At 41.0% G+C, this 25,031-nt stretch overlaps 1 protein-coding gene across 1 annotated transcript in view; it reads right to left on the bottom strand.

The window, feature by feature from the left end:
• The window catches only part of TMOD2 (tropomodulin 2 (neuronal)), a 59,697-nt gene that overhangs the window by 21,524 nt on the left and 13,142 nt on the right, over positions 1-25,031 (bottom strand). Inside the window, exons 2-5 of the mRNA XM_011986190.1 lie at positions 20,445-20,567; positions 17,266-17,352; positions 14,296-14,426; positions 12,612-12,719 (exon numbers count right to left, since the gene is read on the bottom strand). Coding sequence (XP_011841580.1) covers positions 12,612-12,719; positions 14,296-14,426; positions 17,266-17,352; positions 20,445-20,567 — 449 coding nt within the window. The remainder of the gene's footprint in view (positions 1-12,611; positions 12,720-14,295; positions 14,427-17,265; positions 17,353-20,444; positions 20,568-25,031) is intronic.

The raw sequence follows: 25,031 nt of genomic DNA, 5'->3' as shown, positions 1-25,031 counted from the left end.
TTAAGTGAACAGACAAGTGAAATTTCAGAATTCCAAAGGGAAAGAGAGTACTAAAAATTTCTTGCAAGGAAAAATAAGTTACCTGCAAATGATCAAAAATCAGATCAGCACTAGTCACTAGATTGCAAGGTCCATGGGAATGGAGATTTATATTTATATAGTTATATAATTGTAAATGCTGCTAATAGGTTAATTTTTGGAATCAATCTATATACAAACACAGAACATAATTACATAAAATGTATAAAGCTCACATGTGTGAAAATAATGTAATATCTACAGTTTGGAAGTGGAAGAGAAAGGAGGAATGGAAAATAAAGTAAGTATAGAACTGCCCTCATCTTTTATAACAGAGAATAAAAAATTTTCTAAGATGATAAATGAAAAATATAAATTTCTGTATATTAGTGGTTTTCTACATTGACCACACATTAGAATGGCCTGAGAGCTTTAAAAAATTTACCCCAGAAGAATTGAATCAGAATCTCTGAGGCTGTGGAATGGCCATCTGCATTTCTGAAGAGCTCTCCAGGTGAATAATGTGCAGTTAGGGTTGACAACCACTTTTTTTTTCCCCCCCGTTTTTTGGTATAGAAACAGGGTCTCTCTATGTTGCCCAGGCTGGTCTCGAACTCCTGGCTTTAAGTGATCCTCCTGCCTCGGCCTCCCAAAGTGCTGGGATTACAGGCATGAGCCAGTAACCACTTTAATTAAAGTCATAAAGACAACAACTAGAAGAATGAAGAACAAACTACTAATAGTGATTGCTTCTGGGGAGTAGAACAAAAAAGTTCTGAACTATTTTAATTGTTTTTACAGTGGAAAAGACAGGAAGAAAGAAGACAAGAAGTACCAACATTGGACGAGAACAGGGTTATTTAACCCCAGCATGACTGACACTTGGGGTCAAAGAATTCTTCGTTGTGGGAGGCTGTCCTGTGTATTAAAGAATATTTAGCAGTATCTCTGGCCTCTGAGACTCATTAGATGTCAATAGCACTCCTCCCCGTCATGACAACCAGAAATATCTCCAGATGCTGCCAAATGTCCCCTGGAGGGCAAAATTGCCCCAGGTTGAGAACCACTGGACTAGAAGAATAATCCTGTATCTTGATCAGGCAGTTGCTTGTACTGCAAAGAAAGCTCAAGAATTTGGATTTACACTATGGCACACCATGTAAATTAAAGCGTATTTATTCTGTGCTAGGTCCTTAATTAAAAGTAAATCTATACATTTTAATCTGATCACCAGAGAGGGATGCATCAGGACTTTCCTTTTGGACACTCCAAGCTTTGGGATTTACTTTCATTATTAGAATAACAAAATGTCAGAGCAATTAGGCCTTTACAGAAAGTTGCAGAACCTCCTGGCAAGTTGCCAGGATCTTGCCAATTTCTTTTAAACTTGAGAAAACACTTTCTTATGCTCCACAAAACAGCGGCGAGCCAGCCAAACACAATCCTGGGCTGCAGGCCCAGGTTCACTTCAGTTCAGCAAATATTTGAGCATATTACATGTGCTGGGAATAATAACATTATTAAAACAAAGACTAGATGTTTTAAATGTCATTGAAATAGAGTAGAAATACATCTTTAAAGAGAAGGGTTTGCTCTCTGTACTTTATAGGATTGTACGGAAATGCAAATTTCTGCACTGGCCAAATGGTAGCCATGAGAAATGTGGCTATTGAGCCCTTGAAAATTGGCTAGTCTGATTTGAAATGTGCTGCAAACATAAAACACACTGGATTTCAAAGATATAGTATGAAAACAAGAATGCAAAATACCTCATTATTTTTTCAAATTACATTTTGGATATATTGGTTTAAACACAATACAGAGAGTCCCTGACATGGTGGTTCCACTTTAGATTTTTGGAATTTACCATGATGTGAAAGCGATACTCATTCAGTATGCTCCTTGACTTACGATGAGGCTATGTTCAGATAAAGATTTTCAATTTACAATAGCTTTATCTGGACATAACCCATTGTAAGTCAAGAAGCATCTATTTACTACTAAAATTAATTTTGTCTACTTTTTTTTTTAAATGTGGCTACTAAAAAATTTAAATTTATACGTGGGGCTTACATTTGTGGCTCACGTTTTATTTATTTATTTTTTATACTTTAAGTTCTGGGTTACATGTGCAGAATGTGCAATTTTGTTACATAGGTATACATGTGCCATGGTGGTTTGCTGCACTCATCAACCTGTCACCTACATTAGGTATTTCTCCTAATGTTATCCCTCCCCTAGCCCTCCAATCCCCACAGGCCCTGGTGTGTGATGTTCCCCTCCCTGTGTCCATGTGTTCTCATTGTTCAACTCCCACTTATGAATGAGAACATGCAGTGTTTGGTTTTCTGATCTTGTGACAGTTTGCTAAGAATGATGGTTTCCAGCTTCATTCATGTCCCTGTAAAGGACATGAACTGATCCTTTTTTATGGCTGCATAGTATTCCATGGTGTATATGCGGTACATTTTCTTTATCCAGTTTATCATTGATGGGCATTTGGGTTGGTTCCAAGTCTTTGCTATTGTGAATAGTGCCACAATAAACCTACGTGTGCATCTGTCTTTATAGTAGAATGATTTATAATTCTTTGGGTATATGTCCAGTAATGGGATTGCTGGGTCAAATGGTATTTCTAGTTCTAGACCCCTGAGGAATTGCCACACTGTCTTCCACAATGGTTGAACTAATTTACACTCCCACCAACAGTGTAAAAGTGTTCCTATTTTTCCACAACCTCTCCAGCATCTGTTGTTTCCTGACTTTTTAATGGTTGCCATTCTAACTGGCATGAGATGGTATCTCATTGTAGTTTTGATTTACATTTCTCTAATGACCAGAGATGATGAGCATTTTTTCATATGTCTGTTGGCTGCATATATGTCTTATTTTGAGAAGTGTCTGTTCATATCCTTTGCCCATTGTTTGATGGGGTTTGTTTGCTTTTTTCTTGTAAATTTGTTTACGTTCCTTGTAGATTCTGGGTATTAGTCCTTTGTCAGATGGATAGATTGCAAAATTTTTCTCCCATTCTGTAGGTTGCCTGTTCACTCTGATGATAATTTCTTTTGCTGTGAAGAACCTCTTTAGTTTAATTAGATCCCATTTGTCAATTTTGGCTTTTGTTGCCATTGCTTTTGGTGTTTTAGACATGAAGTCTTTGCCCATGCCTATGCCCTGAATGGTAGTGCCCAGGTTTTCTTCTAGGATTTTTATGGTCCTAGGTCTTACATTTAAGTCTTTGATCCATCTTGAGTTTATTTTTGTATAAGCTGTAAGGAAGGGGTCCAGTTTCAGTTTTCTGCATACGGCTAGCCAGTTTTCCCAACAGCATTTATTAAATAGGGAATCTTTTCCCCCCATTGCTTGCGTGTGTCAGGTTTGTCAAAGATCAGATGGTTGTAGATGTGTGGTGTTATTTCTGAGGCCTCCGTTTTGTTCCATTGGTCTTTGTATCTGTTTTGGTACCAGTACCATGCTGTTCTGGTTACTGTAGCCTTATAGTAAAGTTTGAAGTCAGGTAGCGTGATGCCTCCAGCTTTGTTCTTCCTGCCCAGGATTGTCTTGGCTATGCGGGCTCTTTTTGGTTTCATATGAAGTTTAAAGTAGTTTTTTTTCAATTCTGTGAAGAAAGTCAGCGGTAGCTTGATGGGAATACTGTTGAATCTACAAATTACTTTGGGCAGTAAGGCCATTTTCATATTGATTCTTCCTATCCGTGAGCATGGAATGTTTTTTCATTTGTTTGTGTACTCTCTCTCTTATTTCCTTGAGCAGTGGTTTGTAGTTCTCCTTGAAGAGGTCCTTCACATTCCTTGTAAGTTCTATTCCTAGGTATTTTATTCTCCTTGTAGCAATGGTGAATGGGAGTTCACTCATGATTTGGCTGTTTGTCTGTTCTTGGTGTATAGGAATGCTTGTGATTTTTGCACATTGATTTTGTATCCTGAGACTTTGCTGAATTTGCTTATCAGCTTAAGGAGATTTGGGGCTGAGACTATGGGGTTTTCTAAATATACAATCATGTCATCTGCAAACAGAGACAATTTGACTTCCTTTATTCTTATTTGAATACCCTTTATTGCTTCCTTTTGCCTGATTCCCCTGGCCAGAACTTCCAATATTATGCTGAATTGGAGTGGTGAGAGAGGGCATCCTTGTCTTGTGCTGGTTTTCAAAGGGAATGCTTCCAGTTTTTGCCCATTCAGTATAATATTGGCTGTGGGTTTGTCATAAACAGCTCTTATTATGTTGAGATACATTCCATCAATACCTAGTTGATTGAGAGTTTTTAGCATGAAAGGCTGTTGAATTTTATTGAAGGCCTTTTCTGCATCTATTGAGATAATCATGTGGTTTTTGTAGTTGGTTCTGTTTATGCGATGGATTATGTTTACTGATTTGAGTATGTTGAACCAGCCTTGCATCCCAGGGATAAAGCCAACTTGATCATGGTGGGTAAGCTTTTTGAGGTGCTGCTGGATTTGGTTTGCCAGTATTTTATTGAGGATGTTTGCATCGATATTCATCATTATTGGCCTAAAATTTCTCTTTTTTTTGTTGTGTCTCTGCCAGGCTTTGGTATCAGGGTGATGCTGGCCTCATAAAATGAGTTAGGGATAATTCCATCTTTTTCTATTGATTGGAATAGTTTCAGAAGGAATGGTACCAGCTCCTCTTTACACCTTTGGTAGAATTCGGCTGTGAATCTGTCTGGTCCTGGACTGTTTTTGGTTGGTAGGCTATTAATTATTGCCTCAATTTCAGAACCTGCTATTGGTCTATTCGGAGATTCAACTTCTTCCTGGTTTAGACTTGGAAGGTTGTATGTGTCCAGGAATTTATCCATTTCATCTAGATTTTCTAGTTTATTTGCATAGAGGTGTTTATAGTATTCTCCGATGGTAGTTTGTATTTCTGTGGGATCAGTGGTAATATCCCCTTTATCATTTTTTATGGTGTCTATTTGATGCTTCTCTCTTTTGTTCTTTGTTAGTCTTACTAGCGTCTATCCATTTTGTTGATCTTTTCAAAAAACCAGCTCCTGGATTCATTGATTTTTTGAAGAGTTTTTTTGGGTCTCTATCTCTTTCAGTTCTGCTCTGATCTTAGTTATTTCTTGTCTTCTGCTAGCTTTTGAATATGTTTGCTCTTGCTTTTCTATTTCTTTTAGTTGTGATGTTAGGGTGTCAATTTCAGATTTCTCCTGCTTTCTCTTGTGGGCATTTAGTGCTATAAATTTCCCTCTACACACTGCTTTAAACGTGTCCCAGAGATTCTGGTACATTGTGTCTTTGTTCTCATTGGTTTCAAAGAACATCTTTATTTCTACCTTCATTTCATTATTTACCCAGTAGTCGTTCAGGGGCACGTTGTTCAGTTTCCACATAGTTGTGTGGTTGTGAGTGAGTTCTTAATCCTGAGCTCTAATTTGGTTGCACTGTGGGCTGAGAGACAGTTTGTTGTGATTTCCATTCTATTACATTTGCTGAGAAGTGTTTTACTTGCAATTATGTTGTCAATTTTAGAATAAGTGTGATGTGGTGCTGAGAAGACTGTATATTCTGTTGATTTGGGGTGCAGAGTTCTGTAGATGTCTATTAGGTCCACTTGGTCCACAGCTGAGTTCAAGTTCTGGATATCCTTGTTAATTTTCTGTCTCATTGATCTGTCTAATACTGACAGTGGGGTGTTAAAATCTCCATTATTATTGTGTGGGAGTCTAAGTCTCTTTGTAGGTCTTTAAGAACTTGCTTTATGAATCTGGGTGCTCCTGTATTGAGTGTGTAGATATTTAGGATAGTTAGCTCTTCTTGTTGAATTGATCCTTTTACCATCATGTAATGCCCGTCTTTGTCTCTTTTGATCTTTGTTGATTTAGTCTGTTTTATCAGAGACCAGGATTGCAACCCCTGCTTTTTTTTACTTTCCATTTGCTTGGTAGATCTTCCTCCATCCCTTTATTTTGAGCTTACGTGTGTCTTTGTACATGAGATCGGTCTCCTGGATACAGCACACTGATGGGTCTTGACTCTTTATCCAATTTGCCAGTCTGTGTCTTTTAATTGGGGCATTTAGCCCATTTACATTTAAGGTTAATTTGCCAGTCTGTGTCTTTTAATTGGGGCATTTAGCCCATTTACATTTAAGGTTAATATTGTTACATGTGAATTTGATACTGTCATTATGATGCTAGATGGTTATGTCGCCCATTAATTGATGCAGTTTCTTCATAGTGTTGATGGTCTTTCAATTTGGTATGTTTTTGCAGTGGCTGGTACTGGTTGTTCCTATCCATGTTTAGTGCTTCCTTCAGGAGCTCTTGTAAGGCAGGCCTGGTGGTGACAAAATCTCTCAGCATTTGCTTGTCTGTAAAGGATTTTATTTCTCTTTCACTTATGAAGCTTAGTTTGGCTGGATATAAAATTCTGGGTTGAAAATTGTTTTCTTTAAGAATGTTGAATATTGGCCCCCACTCTCTTCTGGCTTGTAGGGTTTCTGCCGAGATATCCACTGTTAGTCTGATGGGCTTCCCTTTGTGGGTAACCCGACCTTTCTCTCTGGCTGCCCTTAACATTTTTCCTTCATTTCAACATTGGTGAATCTGACAATTATGTGTCTTGGGGTTGCTCTTCTCGAGGAGTATCTTTGTGGTGTTCTCTGTATTTCCTGAATTTGAATGTTGGCCTGCCTTGCTAGGTTAGGGAAGTTCTTTTGGACAATATCCTGAAGAGTGTTTTCTAACTTGGTTCCGTTCTCCCTGTCACTTTCAGGTCCACCAATCAAACGTAGATTTGGTCTTTTCACATAGTCCCACATTTCTTGGAGGCTTTGTTCGTTTTTTTTTTTTTCGCTTTTCTCTCTCTAATCTTGTCTTCTCACTTTACTTCATTAATTTGATCTTCAATCACTGATATCCTTTCTTCCACTTGATTAAATCGGCTATTGAAGCTTGTGTATGCTTTATGAAGTTCTCGTACTCTGGTTCTCAGCTCCATCAGGTCATTTAAGCTCTTCTCTACACTGGTTATTCTATTTAGCCATTCATCTGACCTTTTTTCAATGTTTTTAGCTTCCTTGCAATGGGTTAGAACATGCTCCTTTAGCTCAGAGAAGTTTGTTATTACTAACCTTCTGAAGCCTACTTCTGTCAACTCGTCAAACTCATTCTCTGTCCAGTTTTGTTCCCTTGCTAGTGAGGAGTTGTGTTCCTTTGGAGAAGAGGCGTTCTGGTTTTGGGAATTTTCCACCTTTCTGCTCTGGTTTCTCCCCATCTTTGTGGTTTTATCTACCTTTAGTCTTTGATGTTGGTGACCTACAAAGGGGGTTTTGGTGTGGATGTCCTTATTGTTGATGTTGATGCTATTCCTTTCTGTTTGTTAGTTTTCCTTCTAACAGGCCCCTTAGCTGCAGGTCTGCTGGAGTGTGCTGGAGGTCCACTCCAGACCCTGTTTTCCTGGGTATCACCAGCAGAGGCTGCAGAACAGCAAATATTGCTGTCTGATCCTTCCTCTGGAAGCTTCCTCCCAGAGGGACACCTGCCTGTATGAGGTGTCAGCCCCTATTGGGAGGTGTCTCCCAGTCAGGCTACACAGGGGTCAGGGACCCACTTGAGGCAGCAGTCTGTCCGTTATCGGAGCACGAATGCCATGCTGGGAGAAGCACTGCTCTCTTCAGAGCTGTCAGGCAAGGACGTTTAAGTCTGGAGAAGCTGTCTGCTGCCTTTTGTTCAGATATGCCCTGTCCCCAGAGGTGGAATCTAGAGAGGCAGTAGGCCTTCCTGAGCTGTGGTGGGCTCCCCCCAGTTCAAGCTTCCCTGCCGCTTTGTTTACACTGTGAGCATAGAACCACCTACTCAAGCCTCAGCAATGGCAGACGCCCCTCCCCCTGCCAAGCTCTAGCATCTCAGGTGGATCTCAGACTGCTGTGCTAGCAGTGAGCAAGGCTCCATGGGCATGGGACCTGCCGAGCCAGGCATGGGAGGGAATCTCCTGGTCTGCTGGTTGTGAAGACTGTGGGAAAAGCACAGTATTTGGGCAGGAGTGTACTGCTCCTCCAGATACAGTCACTCATGGCTTCTCTTGGCTAGGAAAGGGAAATCCTCCAACCCCTTGTGATTCCTGGGTGAGGCGATGCCCCACCCTGCTTCAGCTCACCCTCCGTGGGCTGCACCCACTGTCCAACCAGTCCCATGGAGTTGAACCAGGTACCTCAGTTGGAAATGCAGAAATCACCCGTCTTCTGCGTCGATCTCACTGGGAGCTGGAGACCAGAGCTGTTCCTATTTGGCCATCTTGGAAGTAACCTCTCAAGTTTTATTTCTAATAAACGGTGCTGTCCTAAACTCTTGATTTTTATATGGCTCACTGTAAATAACAGTAGCATTTTAAATACGTTTGAGCCTTCTCCCCATTGGCATTCAGTGGGGACAAATTCCATTTGAATGCTCAGTTACTATAGATGTGGTTATATGGAAGTGCTTGGGGCACAGTAAACTAAACTCAATCACAGGTGACTTACATTTGGATCCTGGCTTGGCCACATGTGGTGTAATCTTAGTTCAGCATTCAACTTCTTTGAGTCTCAGTTGCCTCATCTGTAAAATGGCTTGTGTTCACCACGAACCCCAAAATGTGTTTTCTGATTGAATGCAAAACAGCCTTAAATGGGCACATGTCTAAACAGATGCCAGTCACACAGGGCTTCACTGATTCTAACAATATATCAGAATAATAATTTATAATATGAAAGCAGAATAAGGTTTGAGGTCCACAAATGTCATCCAACAGAAACGCCTTTTCACTTCATGTTTGAATGCTAAAAATGAAGACTTTCTGCCAGGGGTCCCAATAAAACAGTCACCCAGGCATAGTGACAACCAAGAAAATCTTTCCTAAAATCATCACTTCGTTCCCTTGGTTCTGCCTCTCTTCTCTGTTTACCCTTGAGGAGGGGGGATTAGGGGAGTCAGGAGGGGAGGAAGCTGTGACACATCTTAGAACTGGAATGGAGGACAAGTGAAAAATTTCTATTAGGAGTGATGCTCTTCAGAAAACAGTAGCAAAATCATGTTTTGAAAACTCTATCCACATAAATGAATATATATATATGTATATCTTCCTGTGGTCCCTCTATTTTTTATAGATTGTACTATGACTATACCAAATAAATTAAAAATGTTTTACTGATAAATAATAGTTGTACATATTTTTGGGGGTAAATGTGATATTTTGATACCTTTATACAATGTGTATGCAGTGATCAAATTAGAGTAATTGGGATAGCCATCACCTCAAAGGCTTATTTTTGTGTTGGGAACATTACAATTCTTCTCTTCTAGCTATTTTGAAATTTATAATAAATTATTGAATACAACAACTTATTCCTTCTAACTGACTGTATTTTTGTACCTCTTAACCAACTTCTCTTTGTCCCCACTCCCTTCCCAGGCTTTGGTAACCACCATTCTACTCTTTACCTCCATGAGAACCACTTTTTTTAAGCTCCCACATGTAAGTGAGAACATGCTATATTTATTTTTTTGTGCTTGGCTTGTTTCAGTTAACACAATGACCTCCAGTCCCATCCATGGTGCTGCAAATGACAGGATTTCTCTTTTTTTATGGCTGAATAATATTTCAGTGTGTATATGTACCACATTTTCTCCATCCATTCATCTGTTGATGAACATTTATGTTGATTCCATATCTTGACTGTTGTCAACAGTGTTGCAGTAAACATGGGAGGGCAGATATCTCTTCAATATACTGATTTCCTTTCTCTTGGATATATACCCAGCAGTGGGATTGCTGGATCATATGTAGTTCTAATTTCGGTTTTTGAGGAACCACCATACTGTTTCCCATAATGGCTGTACTACTCTACATTCCCACCACCAGTATACAAGTGCTCCCCTTTCTCCACACCTTTCCCAACATTTGCTACCAAATGAAGTATTCTTTAAAAAGCAAGTTACAAAAGGTCAAATTTGCCTGAAAAGTGTTGCCAAAAAAATTCAGCTCCTAGTGTAGTGCTTTTCATATGATAGGCATTCAACACATAGTTGTTGCATTAAAAACAGCATCAAAGTGATTATTATATTTGGAATTTATTTAATCCACTTAGTAAGTTATCTATTTGGTCTAGAATAGGAGTTAGATTATTTACCAGTAGTGTTGGCAGTTGATTGTGAACTAACCCCACCCCTGCAATTTTACTCAAAATAATATATTAAACAGAAGTGACAAATCATTTCTTTATCCCTTTATTCATTTACATACAAAGTATATTGTGAATATTTTTGCTTTACTGGAAAACATCTACTAAAAGGCAGAAATAGCACAAAATCATATAGAGATAAGAATCCTTAAACTGTTCATTTCACCTTACCAATTATCTAGTTCTGCTATCTTTCTATTTTAATGATAGGTTTCAAATTCATAACTGCTTTCAATCTACAGATTTAGATATGTAATAACTGCTGGTAAAAACATTGATTTCTGTAGCCTGGTTCCTCTTTTACATGAGTGCTTATTTCAAGTTTGCTGTGATCACCATAGAAATATTCTCTATTGCTAGAGGTTGCAGGTTATGATCATTCATTTGTCTAACAAGTACTTTCAAACAGCTATTCTGTGCCAGGACCATGATAGGTAGTCATTACTTTCATGTCATGTTTTAAATGCTATTTTAGATCTTCCAAAAGGCACGTTACTTTAAATCAAAAGATCAAGTCAAGACAACTTCCGTTTTTCTTTTCTTTTCTTTTTTTTTTTTTTTTGTTTGAGACGGAGTTTCGCTCTGTCGCCCAGGCTGGAGTGCAGTGGCGCGATCCAAGCTCCGTCTCCCGGGTTCACGCCATTCTCCTGCCTCAGCCTCCCAAGTAGCTGGGACTACAGGTGCCCGCCACCACGCCCGGCTAATTTTTTGTATTTTTTAGTAGAGATGGGGTTTCACCATGTTAGCCAGGATGGTCTCGACCTCCTGACCTCGTGATCTGCCCACCTTGGCCTCCCAAAATGCTGGGATTACAGGTGTGAGCCACCGCGCCCAGCCCAACTTTTGTTTTTCTAACTTGATTCAAGGGCTGAGCATTAAATGCCATAGAACAACAGGTTGATGCCCAGGCTTTTGATAAATGACATATTTTAGCAAATGTATGAAAGCCAGTCATTGTGTGTAAATCTAGCATAGCTTGATGGTTAAGCTTCCTGGTTGTAGAACCAGAAAGACTTGGTAGTGAATTCTGGCTCTGCCATTTACTGGTTTTATTACCTTGGATAACTTACTTAACCTCTCTGAGGCTGTTTTCTCATTTGTTAAAGTTGGAACTAATAAGAGTATATACCTCATAGCATTACAGTGACAAATGGATGAGATACTGTGTGGAAAGCACAAAGATCGGTGCTGGCATTTACTAATTCCTCAACAAATTAGCTGTTAATAGGAGTTATTAATTGGCTATTGACAGGAAGAATAAAAATCATGATAGTGATGGTATAAGTATTTACCTGGGTCAAGGGGCTTCCTTATTTGGCTAAATTATCTAAAATGCATAGGAAGAACAGAACTTTTAGTTGGCTATTTTTCTTTTACGTATGTATGTATGTATGTATGTATGTATCTATCTATCTATCTATCTATCTATCTATCTATCTACTGTCTCGTTCTATTGCCCAGACTGGAGTGCAGAGGTGCGATCATAGCTCACTGCAGCCTAGAACTCCTGGGCTCAAGCCAATTGTCTCACTTTAGCCTCTTAAGTAGCTGGGACCAGAGCTGTGCGTTACCACATCTGGCTGGCTATTTTTTTCATATTCTGGTTAACAAGGTGTCAAACACAAAATGCTTCATGATTTGGTTGTCTAAGATATTTTAGACACACATTAATCCATTTCAAAGATTAAAATATACTTTAATATTTCTTTTTTTTTTTTTTTTTGAGATGGAGTCTCCCTCTGTTGCCCAGGCTAGAGTGCAGTGGCATGATTTCAGCTTATTGCAACCTCTGCCTCCTGGGTTCAAGTGATTCTTCTGCGTCAGTCTCCTGAGTAGCTGGGACTACAGGCCCATGCCACCATGCCCACTAGTTCTTGTAGTTTTAGTAGAGATAGGGTTTCACCCTATTGGCCAGGCTGGTCTCAAACTCCTGACCTCATGATCCACCCACCTCGGCATCCCAAAGTGCTGAGATTACAGGCGTGAGCCATCAAGCCCAGCTACTTCAATATTTCTATAGGTGCCTAGTTCCTGAAGGATTTTAAGGTCATAATATGCAATGACTGCAGATGCAAAAGTTTTAGAAAATGTATCCTAAGCACAGAACAAACCCTAAATATTCAGTTAGTTAAATGCCAAACTTATCTTGTTTCTTTCTCTGAAAATTGTAATGCTGACAAAATTCCAGATAACTTACAGCATCTGACAGTTTGGTTCTGAAGTTTTACTATTGCATTGTAACTATAATTTTGCTCATTAACTGTGTAGAATGTAAGTTTACCAGATCTAAAAAATTGTTAGCTAAAGAAACAAATTAAATAGAGCCTCCAGTGGATTAAATAACTTTATGTTATATTTCTAAGAATTCTACTCACAATGGCCACAGGGTCATTGCTGCGAGTTGCGGCCAGGCTGAACTTCTTCACGTGAGTGTTGGTCTCCAGAGCCTTTGCAAATTCCCTCAGGGTTGGAATTGGAATGTTCTAAGACAGAGAAGACATGGCTAGTTGATGACCCATTCTATGGCACACTCTTGCCAAGGTAAGAACCCACAACCTTTAAATACCATATGTATGTAGATAAATACATGATATCCCTTCTAAATGAGGGTCGTTACCTAGCCTTCAGCAACCAAGCTATCCTGAGCCAACAGCACCACTTAGTGTCCAATAGGGGAATCTAGTCTACCACTATGGTACCTCTTGAGTGTTGTCTTTCTGTTTTCCCTTACCAAGAAAGTATGCACATACTACACTTCCCTCTTTTTATTTTTCACTCTGTATTCTAGCCAGACGGATACACTTGCCATTGTTTTAATATACCACAGTCTTTCTCTTTTTCAGACCTTTATATATGCTTTCCCCTTAGCCTGGAAATTCGTTTTGTCCTTTTCTCTGATTAATTCCTACTCATCTTTCAAGACTCAGATGTAATATCATCTCCTTTGTTTACTGGATCTCCTAGGTAGCATTAAAATTTTTCTCTCTTGCAATTCAATGACATTTGGGGGCTCACCACATCATGTTATAATTATCTGTTTAGTGCTTTTCTTCTAGTATAATATTTTTCAGAGTAAAGACTGAAAAAATCTTATTCATCTTTTAGTCCTTTTTCTAGATCATTTACCACAGTAATGACCACTGGGGAAGGAGACAATATGGGGTGCAGTCAGAAGTGGAGAAGAGTCCTGGCTGCACTATAGGCTAGCTCTATCACCTTAACAACTCTTTAAGTCCCACTAATAATTAAATGAGATAATAAATTCCAAGTATTTAGTAAAGGACATGGTATATAGTACGCACTTAATAAAAGTTGGTTATTATTAAATGCTAAGAACTGGCCCAAAAAGAATAAACAAAAGAGACTTCAGGTAATATTTACACACACACACACACACACACACACACTCTCTCTCTCTCTCTCTCTTCTACTCTTTCCCTTTGAGAGTGGCATGACTTATCAAACTGAATAAAGTGGAAGTAACAAACATGTTCAGTAACTTCAGAAACCGGGTCAAAACAGATATTGTGGCTTCCTGCTTTCTCATCTTTCTGTCTTGGATCACTCGCTCTGGGGAGCCACATGGTGAGAAATGGAGGCCTCTTCCCAACAGCCACATGAATCTGCCATCTTAGAATTGGATCCTCCTGCCCCGGGCAAGCCTGGTACTGCAGCCTTGGATGACAACTTCACTGTCACCTCATTTGAGACCCTGAGCCACACTATCCAGCTAGCTACTACCAGATTCCTGACACTGAAAAATTGTGTGTGAAATAATAAATGTCTGTTGTTTGAAGCCTCTAAGTTTTGGAGTAATCTGTTACTCAGCAATAGATATAACTAATGTACTACGCTTAACTCAGGTATGGTGATTCTTTTCAAATAATTATAGAAATCACTGTTTTCCAAAACCCACTTCTTTTGAATAGGATACCTTGACTCCAACTCAGTGACTACAAAGAACTGCAAACAGGTGTGAAAACAAGCAATTGGTCATCTCTGGTAAGTTTTCTGACCTCATGATAAATTAAGTGACTGATGATAATCACAATGAAATACCTTAATGTTGTTGAGGTTGACTTCTTGCAAGCTAGGATCATTGGCTTTCATCTGCTGCAGGCTTATTTCCACATTTGTGGGATTGGGTGGTTCCTCAAATACTGGCTTTACCTTTTCACCTTTGACAACATCTAAAACACAATTTTTCATTTTAAAAAATGCAAAGTCTCTCCTATGAAAATCAGTGGCGACTTCCCAAAAAATGACATATCTTTCATATGCTCTGATTCCAATAAGACTTTAATAGCAATGACAGTAGGTTTATTCTCAGCTGAGCAAGCATGGGAGTGGTGTAGCTCTGAGTCACAGTTTGGAAGGCTGGTGTTTCTCAACTGCAATGAGAATTCCCTGGGGCTAACACTGCATGGAGCCAAAAGTTCAGGAGGCCCTGCAGCAAACTCCAATGTTCAAAATATCCATGGGCAGTTATTGCTGCTCCATATGGACATCTGTCAGACTATACTAACTAGACTTCAGGATCTGAGATACAAATCAGACACCACAATAAGTCTTCACTTCCCAAACTCTAATACCCCTCTGGCCTCTTGATTATACCCTACCCTCCTCAGAGTTCTATTCTGGAGCTTTGTTTTAAGGAAGGTATGGGAAGAGAAAGGGATAAAAAAGAAGAATGGAAGTTAACAGAGATACAAAGGATTAACATCCCAACATACACAGAGCTCCTACAAATCAATAAGGCGACCCAATTAAAAATGAACCAATAATACAATCAGAAGAATCTGTCACTCAACCAAAAATATAAAAAAGTAACTAAACTCCAAAATAAAGAAAGGAGATACCATTTCATTAACAAACAAGTGTGAAACAAGATAACATTTGGAGTTGGCAACAATGTGGAGGAAAAAGCATCTTCCTACTTCTCTGTAAGTGAGAATGTGATCTGATGCAAATGTTTTGGGAGAGTAATTTGGCATTATCTATTACAACTTAAGATGTGCATGTTCTGTGACCCAGCAATTCTACAGAAGTCTTATCTACAAAAATAGCACAGATACATAAAGATATATACTCACGGATATTCCCTGTTCCCTGATATATTACTTGTGACAGCAAAACATGATAAAATGTCCATCAATATGAAAATGGGTAAATAAAGTATAGCATCATCACATAACAACTCATTGTCTATTCATTAAAAGAATCTATTCACGAGCCAGGCACGGTAGCTCACACCTATAATCCCAGCACTTTGGGAGGCTGAAGCAGGAGAGTTGCTTGAGGCCAGAAGTTTGAGACCAGGCTGGGCAACACAGTGAGACCCAGTCTCTACAATAAATTTTAAAAATTGGCCAGGTGTAATTTTGCCTGTAGTCCTAGCTGCTCAGGGGACTAAGGTAGGAGAATCCCTTGATCCCAGGAGTTTGAGGCTGCAGTCAGCCTTGGTAGTGACGCTGGACTCTAGCCTGGACAACAAAATGAGACCCTGTCTCAAAAAAAAAAAAAAAGATCTTCATTATCTACCCATTAAAAAAGTTATCTACTCATTAAAAGAATGAAGGAAACCTATAGGTACTGATAAGAGACCACAATTTGAAGACAAGTTAATATTTGTGTGTATGTGTACATATAAACGACCAGAAGGTTATGCATCAGATTGTTAACAGCAAACATTGTCAGAATGTTACCCTCTGATGCTGAAGCTAAAAAGGATGAGCGTTTTTTATCCATAAGCATAAGAAACAAGAAAGGCCAGCCTAGGCAACATAGCAAGATCCTGTCTCTACAAAATAAAAATAAAAATAATTAACTGAGTGTGGTGGCATGCACCTGTAGTCCCAGCTACTCAGGAGGCTGACGGGGAGGATTGCTTGAGTCCAGCAGCCAGAAGCTACAAAGAGCTATGATTGCACCATTGTACTCCAGCCTGGGCAACAGGGCAAGCCTCTATCTCAAAAAATAAAAGGAATATTGCTCATTGTGTGTCTAAATTACCACTATAAATAATATTTCATATATACGCTACTGAGATTAGAAAGCATCTCCCAAGTCTCTATTAAAGTGCATAAAATAAAATTAACCTAAGAAAAGTTGTAATCCTAAAAATGAGCTGGGTGTGGTGGCACACACCGGTAGTCCCAACTACTCATGAGGCTGAGGCAGGAGAACTGCTTGAACCCAGAAGGTGGAGGTTGCAGTGAGCCGAGATCGTGCCACTGCACTCCAGCCTGGGTGACAAAACAAGACTCCATCTCAAAAAAAAAAAAAAAAAAAAAAGCTGTAATTTTCTATGAGTTTTCAAAGCATATGGATCACACTGTACTGAAATGACCTGAATATTGGTCCTTCCTTACCCTGGACAGATAAATTTCTTTGGGCAGGGACCATTTTCATCTTTGTACCTAATCCTAGAACATTCCTGACACATAGCAGGTATTTAGTGGATGATTGACGAATGAATGAATAAAAAAGTCTAATTAATTGTTACTGCTACAGGAAATGGTGACATAGAAGATGGTGGTGTGGAATGTCCTGTGCACGTAAGTCCATGCCAGCATGTCTTTCATGCCCTCTGAGGGAAGTGGGCATTTAAGTTCTAATGACAAGCGTCTATTACTGAGACAAAAAGACACTCAAATAGAGAAGGGAACTTATTTAAGCTACCATAGTTGATTAAAACATCCTTAGGAACGTGAAACTCTGCATTTTGTGATGACTAAGCAATCTCATATCAGCAATTTTTTTTCATGAATATGGATTATACCATTTAATGCAGACCCATATATCAACAATTTCATCTTCTGACTAAACAGACCTACCAAGAAAGTGTTCTGGGCAACACACACTGATTTGTACTAGTTTCACCGCCAGATGGAGCTCTCATTGTCAGTTGCTCCATATCCTAGCCAAATGACAGTGTGCAAAGCCTGCAAGAGTCAACAGGCCTCTCTCCTGCCAGCAACCCTGGAGGCTCCAAAGCTTTACAAAACCACAGATTCCACATCAACTTACTTCTGACAGGCCCTTTGCCACCTTTACTGTTGGCTGTTTCTTCATCGAACTTTGGATTGTTGAGCAAATTGTGTACTCCAAGGACAGCTAAAAACAGACAGTCAACAAATGAGCATTATGTTTGGAGAAGCACATGAGGATGTCCACATTGTTAATATGCCCCTTGAAGAACAATTCTTTACATCATAAATGTTAAGTCCCTGAGTCCTCTTTCCTTGCACAGTGTGTGATACATGTATAGTGTTAAATACACTTATTTGAAAACCCTCCTTTCAAGACCACCAGTAATCTTCATGTCTTTCTACATCTCCACATGTAGAACCATTTAGGGTCTGAGCAACGGTGGCCTAGTTATGGCCACAGTTTACTGAAAATCTGCCTAGACCTCCTAGTTAAATAGACTCAACCTTTCAGTTTTCTCATCTGTAAAATGAGAAGGTAGGACTGAGACTAATGATTTTCAAGATCTAACATTATATAGATGACTGCATATATTTTTCCAGAGGCCTCTTTCAATGTCAGCCTCCTCATCTCTCAGTACCAAATATAACTGTCTCTAGAGCATTCCAGGGTGGGGAAAAAAAAGCAACATCAGCAATAAAAGGTCAGTTAAGCGTACTGAGATTTTCAGCTTCCTGTATTACACAGAATTTGCACCAGGAGGCAGCGTAGGATGCAGGAACAACACTGGGGAAGAACGAACGCGGGGCTGGACTGAACCTGCAACTTCTATGCAGATTTCCCTTTGCTAATGAAATTCTAGATGACATTGGCCACCTGGAGAAGGATCCCAGAAGGGATAATATTCTGTTGACAGGTGGCAGAGGAGTGCCTCTGAGATGCTCATCAGCTCTACTGTAAGCTACATATTGAAGGAGGGAGGCAGCTGGCACAGCACAAGGAAGGGCAAATGGTCAGAGCTAGCAAGGACCTGGTGAAGAGGGGGACTTGGGAGCAGTCAAGAATCCTGACTCTGACACATGTTAAACTGTGTGAATTGGGAAGTTGTTAAATGCCTGAGTCTCCGTTTCCTCATCCGTAAAACAGGGATAATAATTATACTTTATTACCAAGATTAAATGACTTTCTATGTGTCAGGCACTGTTCTAAGTGCTTTACAAATTCTTGTTAAATAAATAAGAATTTGTCACTGTGGGCTGGGTGTGATGGCTCATGCCTGTTATCTCAGCACTTTGGGAGGCCGAGGTGGGTGGATCATGAGGTCAAGAAATCGAGACCATCCTGGCCAATATGGCGAAGCCTTGTCTCTACAAAAAATACAAAATTAGCTGGGTGTGGTGGCGGGCCCCTGTAATCCCAGCTACTTGGGAGGCTGAGGCAGGAGAATCGCTTGAACTCGGTAGGCGGAGGTTGCAGTGAGCAGAGATTGTGCCACTGCACTCCAGCCTGGGTGACAGAGTGAGACTCCGTCTCAAAAAAAAAAAATAATTTGTCACTGTGTCACTGTGAAGGGGACAGGAGAACGAGAAGGTGTCCCATTTGATAAACACTGAGGCCATACAACGAACACATCTTCTTGCCCTGGCTCCATGCTCACCAAGTAACTTCTAATTACAATTTGGCTCCTACTGCCAGGTTTTCGTTTTTATCTGTTATCTGTGAATTGGGCTAATGGATCAGTTCCCACCACTTTGCTCCAATCTGACTACTTCCATGTATACTGATAAGATCAGATTTCCAGTCCAGAGCTCCCACAGTTTAGGGCCGGGAACTAGACTCCGGATGGTGACCACACTGACACCCAGCCAGTCTAAGAGGCGCTGTCTTGCAGGTCAACTACCACTCTCTTGAAGAACTTTCTCTTTGCTCTCTATCTGCCACAATAACATGGGCAATACGCCGACACTCTTTCTTATCTAAAACTCAATGGCTGTCAGCCCATCTGTCCATGGGGCTGCCTTCAGTCTTCCAGAAGGGTCCACCCTAAAGAAGATGCTGCCAACACCCCCAGCCAAGCTTCCTTCTGAATTCCTAGGGAACACAGGACGAGGGAGGGAAGCTGAGTAAGGATGAACAAGGACAGTTTTCTATTTGGATTCTCTCTCCAGTTTTACTGTATGAATTTCAGGATCTAGTATCTTCCAAATAATTGGTGTTTTTCTCTTTTTCCTTTCTCAAGGCGTTTCCTGGGAGTTCAAGTTCAGCCTGGCATTCTCCCTCTGGGCAATTCCGGTAGAGACCATGAAGCAACCCCTGGGAGGACCAGTAACCATAACAGGATCCCTCCACAGCAACCCCAGGGCTAAGACCAGTGCGTGCAAAACACCTTCTTCACCAGGTGAAGCAAGTGCCTCAACTCCCGCAGTGGCCAATATTAAGTTCACAAACATGGGAACTTCCTGACATCATCACAGAAGGAACGAGAATGGAATTGAGATGGCTGGTACATATTAGAATAAGGCTGGTTCTCCTGGGAGGAAAGAGGTGATTATTATATCTGTCTTCCAATGGAATACAAATTATTGCTAAAGCTGTGGATTTGTTTTTAAAGCGCCTCTATCCTGTGGGGATCTAATAACCCTGTGTATGTAGAAGGAAGATCTAACGTATAAATATACTGGTACATGCAGAAAATCTTTCCTGAAGGCTATACAAGACACGAGAGTGGGCCTAGGCAATTAAGGTCGAGAGACTTACCTTTCGTTATACATTCTTTTGTACTCTTTGACTTTTTTCTATCTGCATTTTAAATAATAATCATTATAATCATTATTATGTTGCTATTGTTAAGACTAGAAGGCTAACAGACCTCTTAGCATTTTCTGAATCAAAATGGAACAGTGACCGTGGGAAGAACCAGAACTTCATAGAAATGTTGTGATGATAAAATGCCAAATGTGAAAGCTCCTTAGAAAGCAAAAGAGCTGTTGTTTTATTCTTTAAGTGCTCAACACTCCTTCATATTTGTTTGCTTTAATTTCTCACAGTAACTCTTTGAGTTTTGCGGGATGGGTATTATTTGCAGCTGAAATAGAGCAAAATAACATTTGCTTAGAGAGGTTAAGTCACCTGCATTAAGACTGACAGCTCCATAATGGCTGGTGTCAATCTGCTATTCTCCTACCTACAGAGAAGCTCAAAGGCTGCTGACATGGGTGCCAGTGAATGCTGGGAGGTCATGGAGCTAGACAGGAAAGTTCCCAGAGTTCAAGACTAACCTGCAAGATCATAGAGTTCGGTGTCAGAGGCACTGGCCAAAGCTTCTTCCAGTTCTGGGTCAAGGGTCACTTTTTCTTCTTTACGAGTTTCTACAGGCTTTTCTTTAGGGATAAAGACTCTCCCTTTAAATCAGAAGAAAAACAAAAATATTGAGTACTACTGCCTTACGGGCAGGGTAAGTAGACTGAGCAGAGAATGCAGTTCTGGCCATTGAGACTCATATGATTAAGCCAGTTCACATCCAACTGAGATTCCTGGATGGCCAGGATGGTGCCAACATCGATAAGTCACTGTCAGAGGGAAGGAACACTGCAGGAGGAATCCTGCATTCTGCCACACAGAGATCTGAGACTATAGTCCTTAAACACAGAGGGCAATGGTGGCTTCTACCCCTTTCCTATTGGCGGTACTGCCCTTTGGTCTGGGCAGGAGAGGTCCTGCCCTGCGCCGTGCACTTTAGAGGACCCCATACTAGTCTTCCTGTAGCTGCACCTCTCCCCTCCAGGGGAGAAACCATGAGGCCAAAGGGATATTCCCATCTAGCATATAGGCCACTTTCTAGACTACACTTCAGGAACCTAGGACCCTGGAATGTCTTGCCCAAAGAGCCCCGTGCCTGCCTCTAGGGCCTCCATAAGCCCCTTCCCATGTCTATCCTCCTGAAGGCAGGTCACGCTGCTGGGTGTGTACCCCCAGGTCAAGGGGAGGCTATTTGTGGGGGAGCCTGGAAGAAGCTTGGATATGTGGGCTTGGGTGTCCAACATGTGTGTTTGAGGCCCTGGCAGTGTGGGACAGATCAATATCCCTGCATGGAACTCTTGGAAGTCCAAGAATCCTGGCCTTCTGGGTATATCTAAAGGAGGATACAGCATATTTTAATGGTTTGTTAGCCTTTAAATATTTGGAAAATATTTAAATATTTGGCTGGCTTGATCATAGCTAACACATCCACTTCCCACATGTGCACCCAGGACAAGCTAGAGCCATGATCAAAACACCCCAGAGCATTCATATTCCTTTCTAATTCTTCCCAGCTTTTGACTCTTGGTTTCTCTCTTTTTTGAAGCTGGTCTTACTTTTTGGGCATAATCTTTGAAATTGTTCTCTTCTATTTTGATTTTTAGAGTTCCCTAAAGGCTCATCTGGCTCCAGTTTCAGTCCATTGGGACCCAAGTTCTCTCCAGGTCTCCTTGGCTAGGCTGGCTTATCCCACTCTCATGGGAAAGGAAAGGGTCCAACCCGAAGTCAATAACCCTCCTGCATGAGAACCTCCAGGAGACTTCCCCGATTACAAGGGCTGTGTATTTCTTGTTTTACCATATTGTCAAATGGCTGGATGAGTAAACAGGAGCGAGTCAGAGCTGGGCACTCCAGACAGGAAAGAAAGGCACTGCTTGTGGTCAGTCTGGGGCATCCTGGCAACAAGGTCGTTATCACTGACATGCATCCTACTTCCTGCCTTGGGATCACTTTAACTGCCACATTTCTCAGAAAGAAGGAAAATACACTGGGAAACAAAGTAGGAGGATGGCCAGAAGATAGAAAATGGAAAAAGAAATCAACTAATCAGTAACATCTCAAATACTGGGGTTCATCTCAGACTTAATATTCCTAGTATCTATGGCCTGAAACATTTTCTTTCTGGCCAAGATGATCTTAGGTCTAGAGTCAAAATAAGATTTCTTTCCTTATTTTTTCGTTTTTAAAGACAGGGTCTCACTCCCTCACCCAGGCTGGAGTGCAGTGGTGCAATCATAACTCACTGTAACCTTGACCTTCTGGGCTCGAGCAATCCTCCTGCCTTGGCCTCCCAAAGTGCTGGGATTACAGGCATGAGCCACTGTGCCCAACCTAATATAGGATTTTCTAAGTTCCTCTTTCCTGGTACTAAACATGAGGTACGCAGCTATTGGTATTCAGCAGAACTGCTGATACAGAGCCATTCCTGGAGGTCCAACCAAATAACAAGTTCTAAGCAAAACTCTGCACCACAGTAAAATCTAGCCCAGGAACCTGAGGTGCACCAGCACATAGTATTCAGCACTGCGGACCTCACTGAGGACCTCATAGCAGCTTCCCGCTGCTCCTGGATGGTCTCACTGGTCCTTCTGGGGACCCTGCATACTCTTCACTCTGCTCTGCTGCTCTGATTATAAAACTTGCTCCCTGCTCATTTTATTCAATTGTGCTACTTCTCAACCTTCTCCTAAGCTACACTATGCAACCATATACCCTTTTTATATCTCTATTACTCAGACAGCTCCTACGTTCCTAACTCTCCCACCAACCATCTGGAGATCAATCTTGATCATGAGATAATTTACCATAGCCACTCCTAAGACCTCTACACTAAGAACAAAAGATAATAGCTTTTCCCTTATTATGCTGTCACTACTTGATGTTAATTGGGACTTTATTGAAGATTTGACATAATTTTTTTCACAACTAAATTAGTCCAATAGCAACTATGCAGCTATAGAAACAGCTCCATATTTTCACAGTAATCCGTGATTATTTGCCTGGTTTGTAACTGTTCACAATTACTTTATTTATTAATTATTGTTTTGGAGGCAGGATCTCACTTTATTACCCAGGCTGGAGTGCAGTGGCAGGATCATAGCTCATGGCAATCTTGAACTCCTGGATTCATGGGATCCTTCTGCCTCCGTCTCCCAAAGTGCTGGGATTACAGGTGTGAGCCACGGCATGTGGCCCAATTTTACTTTCTTAATGACATTCTCAATGGTGCGTGACCCACTGAATGTGCGCAATACAGAGGGCAGCCTGGGCATTATGTGACACAAGGCAGTAGCACTCTGCCTCATGCCAACTAGGAGCTGGATGCTCCTGCTCCCACTGCTGCAGTACAGATTTCTGAGATGCCATTCACTTGAACCCATGTTTATCAAGTGCCTCCCATGCCAGTTTCTGTGCCAGGATAAAAAAAAGACCCTATCACATGAAAACATGCAAAAACCAAAGTAAATAAAGTGATAAACATTGTTACAGTGCTGTGAAAGCAATATGCAGCTGTCATAGTAGAAAGAAGTGAGGTCAGAGAAAGCCCAAGGCCCTGAAATTTAAGCTGAGACCCTTAGGATGTGAAAAATGGGGACATGAGTCAGAAGGAAGAGTCCATGAGAAGACCAGCCTGAGGGAGGAAAAGAACTCAGCAGGTTCAGGGAAGTGAATGAAGACAGTGGGGCCTGAGGATTAGCAAGGGAAGGCCAGATGCAGGTAGAGAGCTGGATGGAGGCTATATCTACTTTAAAGACCACAGTAAGGATTTGAGACATTAAGAAGGGAAATGCCAAGATTTTGTTTGTTTATTTATTTTAAGACAGGGTTCCACTCTGTTGCCCAAGCTGTAGTGTAGTGGCATGATCACGGCTCACTGCAGCTTTGACCTCCTGGGTTCAAGCGATCCTCCCATATCAGCTCCTAAGTAGCTGGGAACACGGGTGCGCCATCATGCTTGGCTAATTTTTGTAATTTTTGTAGAGACGGGGTTTTGCCATGTTGCCCAGGCTGGTCTTGAACTCCTGGGCTCGAGTGATCCTCCTGCCTCAGCCTCCCAAAGTGCAGCAATTACAGGTGTGAGCCACTGCGCCCAGCCAACACGATCTGATTTGTATTATAAAAAGATTGTAATTGCTGTGAGGTTATCAACAATTCCATTAGAATCTTTGGGGTCAAGTCAGCATCTATAGCTGAGGAAGCTGGACAGGCTATTGATAGTCACTCTTCCTCCCAAGGGAGCACAGGGTCGGGAGCTAAGGAGGACGGTTCCCTATTCTTGGCTCAGAGCTCAGTCCTGGCATGGAAAAACATCTCCTTGCTCCTCACAGCCTTCCTAGCTCTGTCATCCTGTTTCTCTCACTAGACTGCAAGCTCCTTGAGGGCAGGGCAGGGTCTTATTTGCCTGTGGTTCTAGCATCTGGCCACAAGGCTCTGCACAGAGGAGGCACTCAGTAGATGATGGATGCATGAATGACTGCACTAAACTTTAATGGTAGCCTCTAAGGTTAGAGGTGCAGTGCTACAGCCATCCTGGGCATGGAGCAGAAAGGCCTTGAGGGACTTCCAAAGTTGGTAAAGCACCAGGCTAAGAGAAACACACCAGTGCCTAGGAAACTCTCAGGCATGACACCACCTCACATTTTCAAAACTTTCTTTGGGGTTTGAGATTTTTTCAATAAACTAATTTGAGAACCATCACACCCTAAGCAGTTAGCCTATATATTTGATCATGTTTCTTTTTTCCTTCAATGTATTCTCCCCAACTCATCCTCCCCCGACTAATGGCATCCTATACCATGGCGATACGTATATTACAACTGATGAACTTTCATGGAGACGTCATTATCACCCAATGTCCACAGTTTCCATTAGGGTTCACTCTTGGTGTTATATTTCCTATGGGTTTGGCCCAGTGTAGAATGGCATGTGTCTCGCAGCCATGATTCTTTTTAATACTGAATCCAGTTCATGGGCTTATTTCCCATTTCCAGGACAGTTCCCTTGCTTGACCCTCCATGACAATAAAATAAATACTGAATCCAGTTCATGGCTTATTTCCCATTTCC

This window comes from Mandrillus leucophaeus, unplaced genomic scaffold (genome assembly GCF_000951045.1).
Source record: "Mandrillus leucophaeus isolate KB7577 unplaced genomic scaffold, Mleu.le_1.0 Scaffold108, whole genome shotgun sequence".
Taxonomy (NCBI): domain Eukaryota; kingdom Metazoa; phylum Chordata; class Mammalia; order Primates; family Cercopithecidae; genus Mandrillus; species Mandrillus leucophaeus.
Note: the sequence above shows the minus strand (reverse complement) of the source record. Positions and strands in the feature narration are given on the sequence as shown.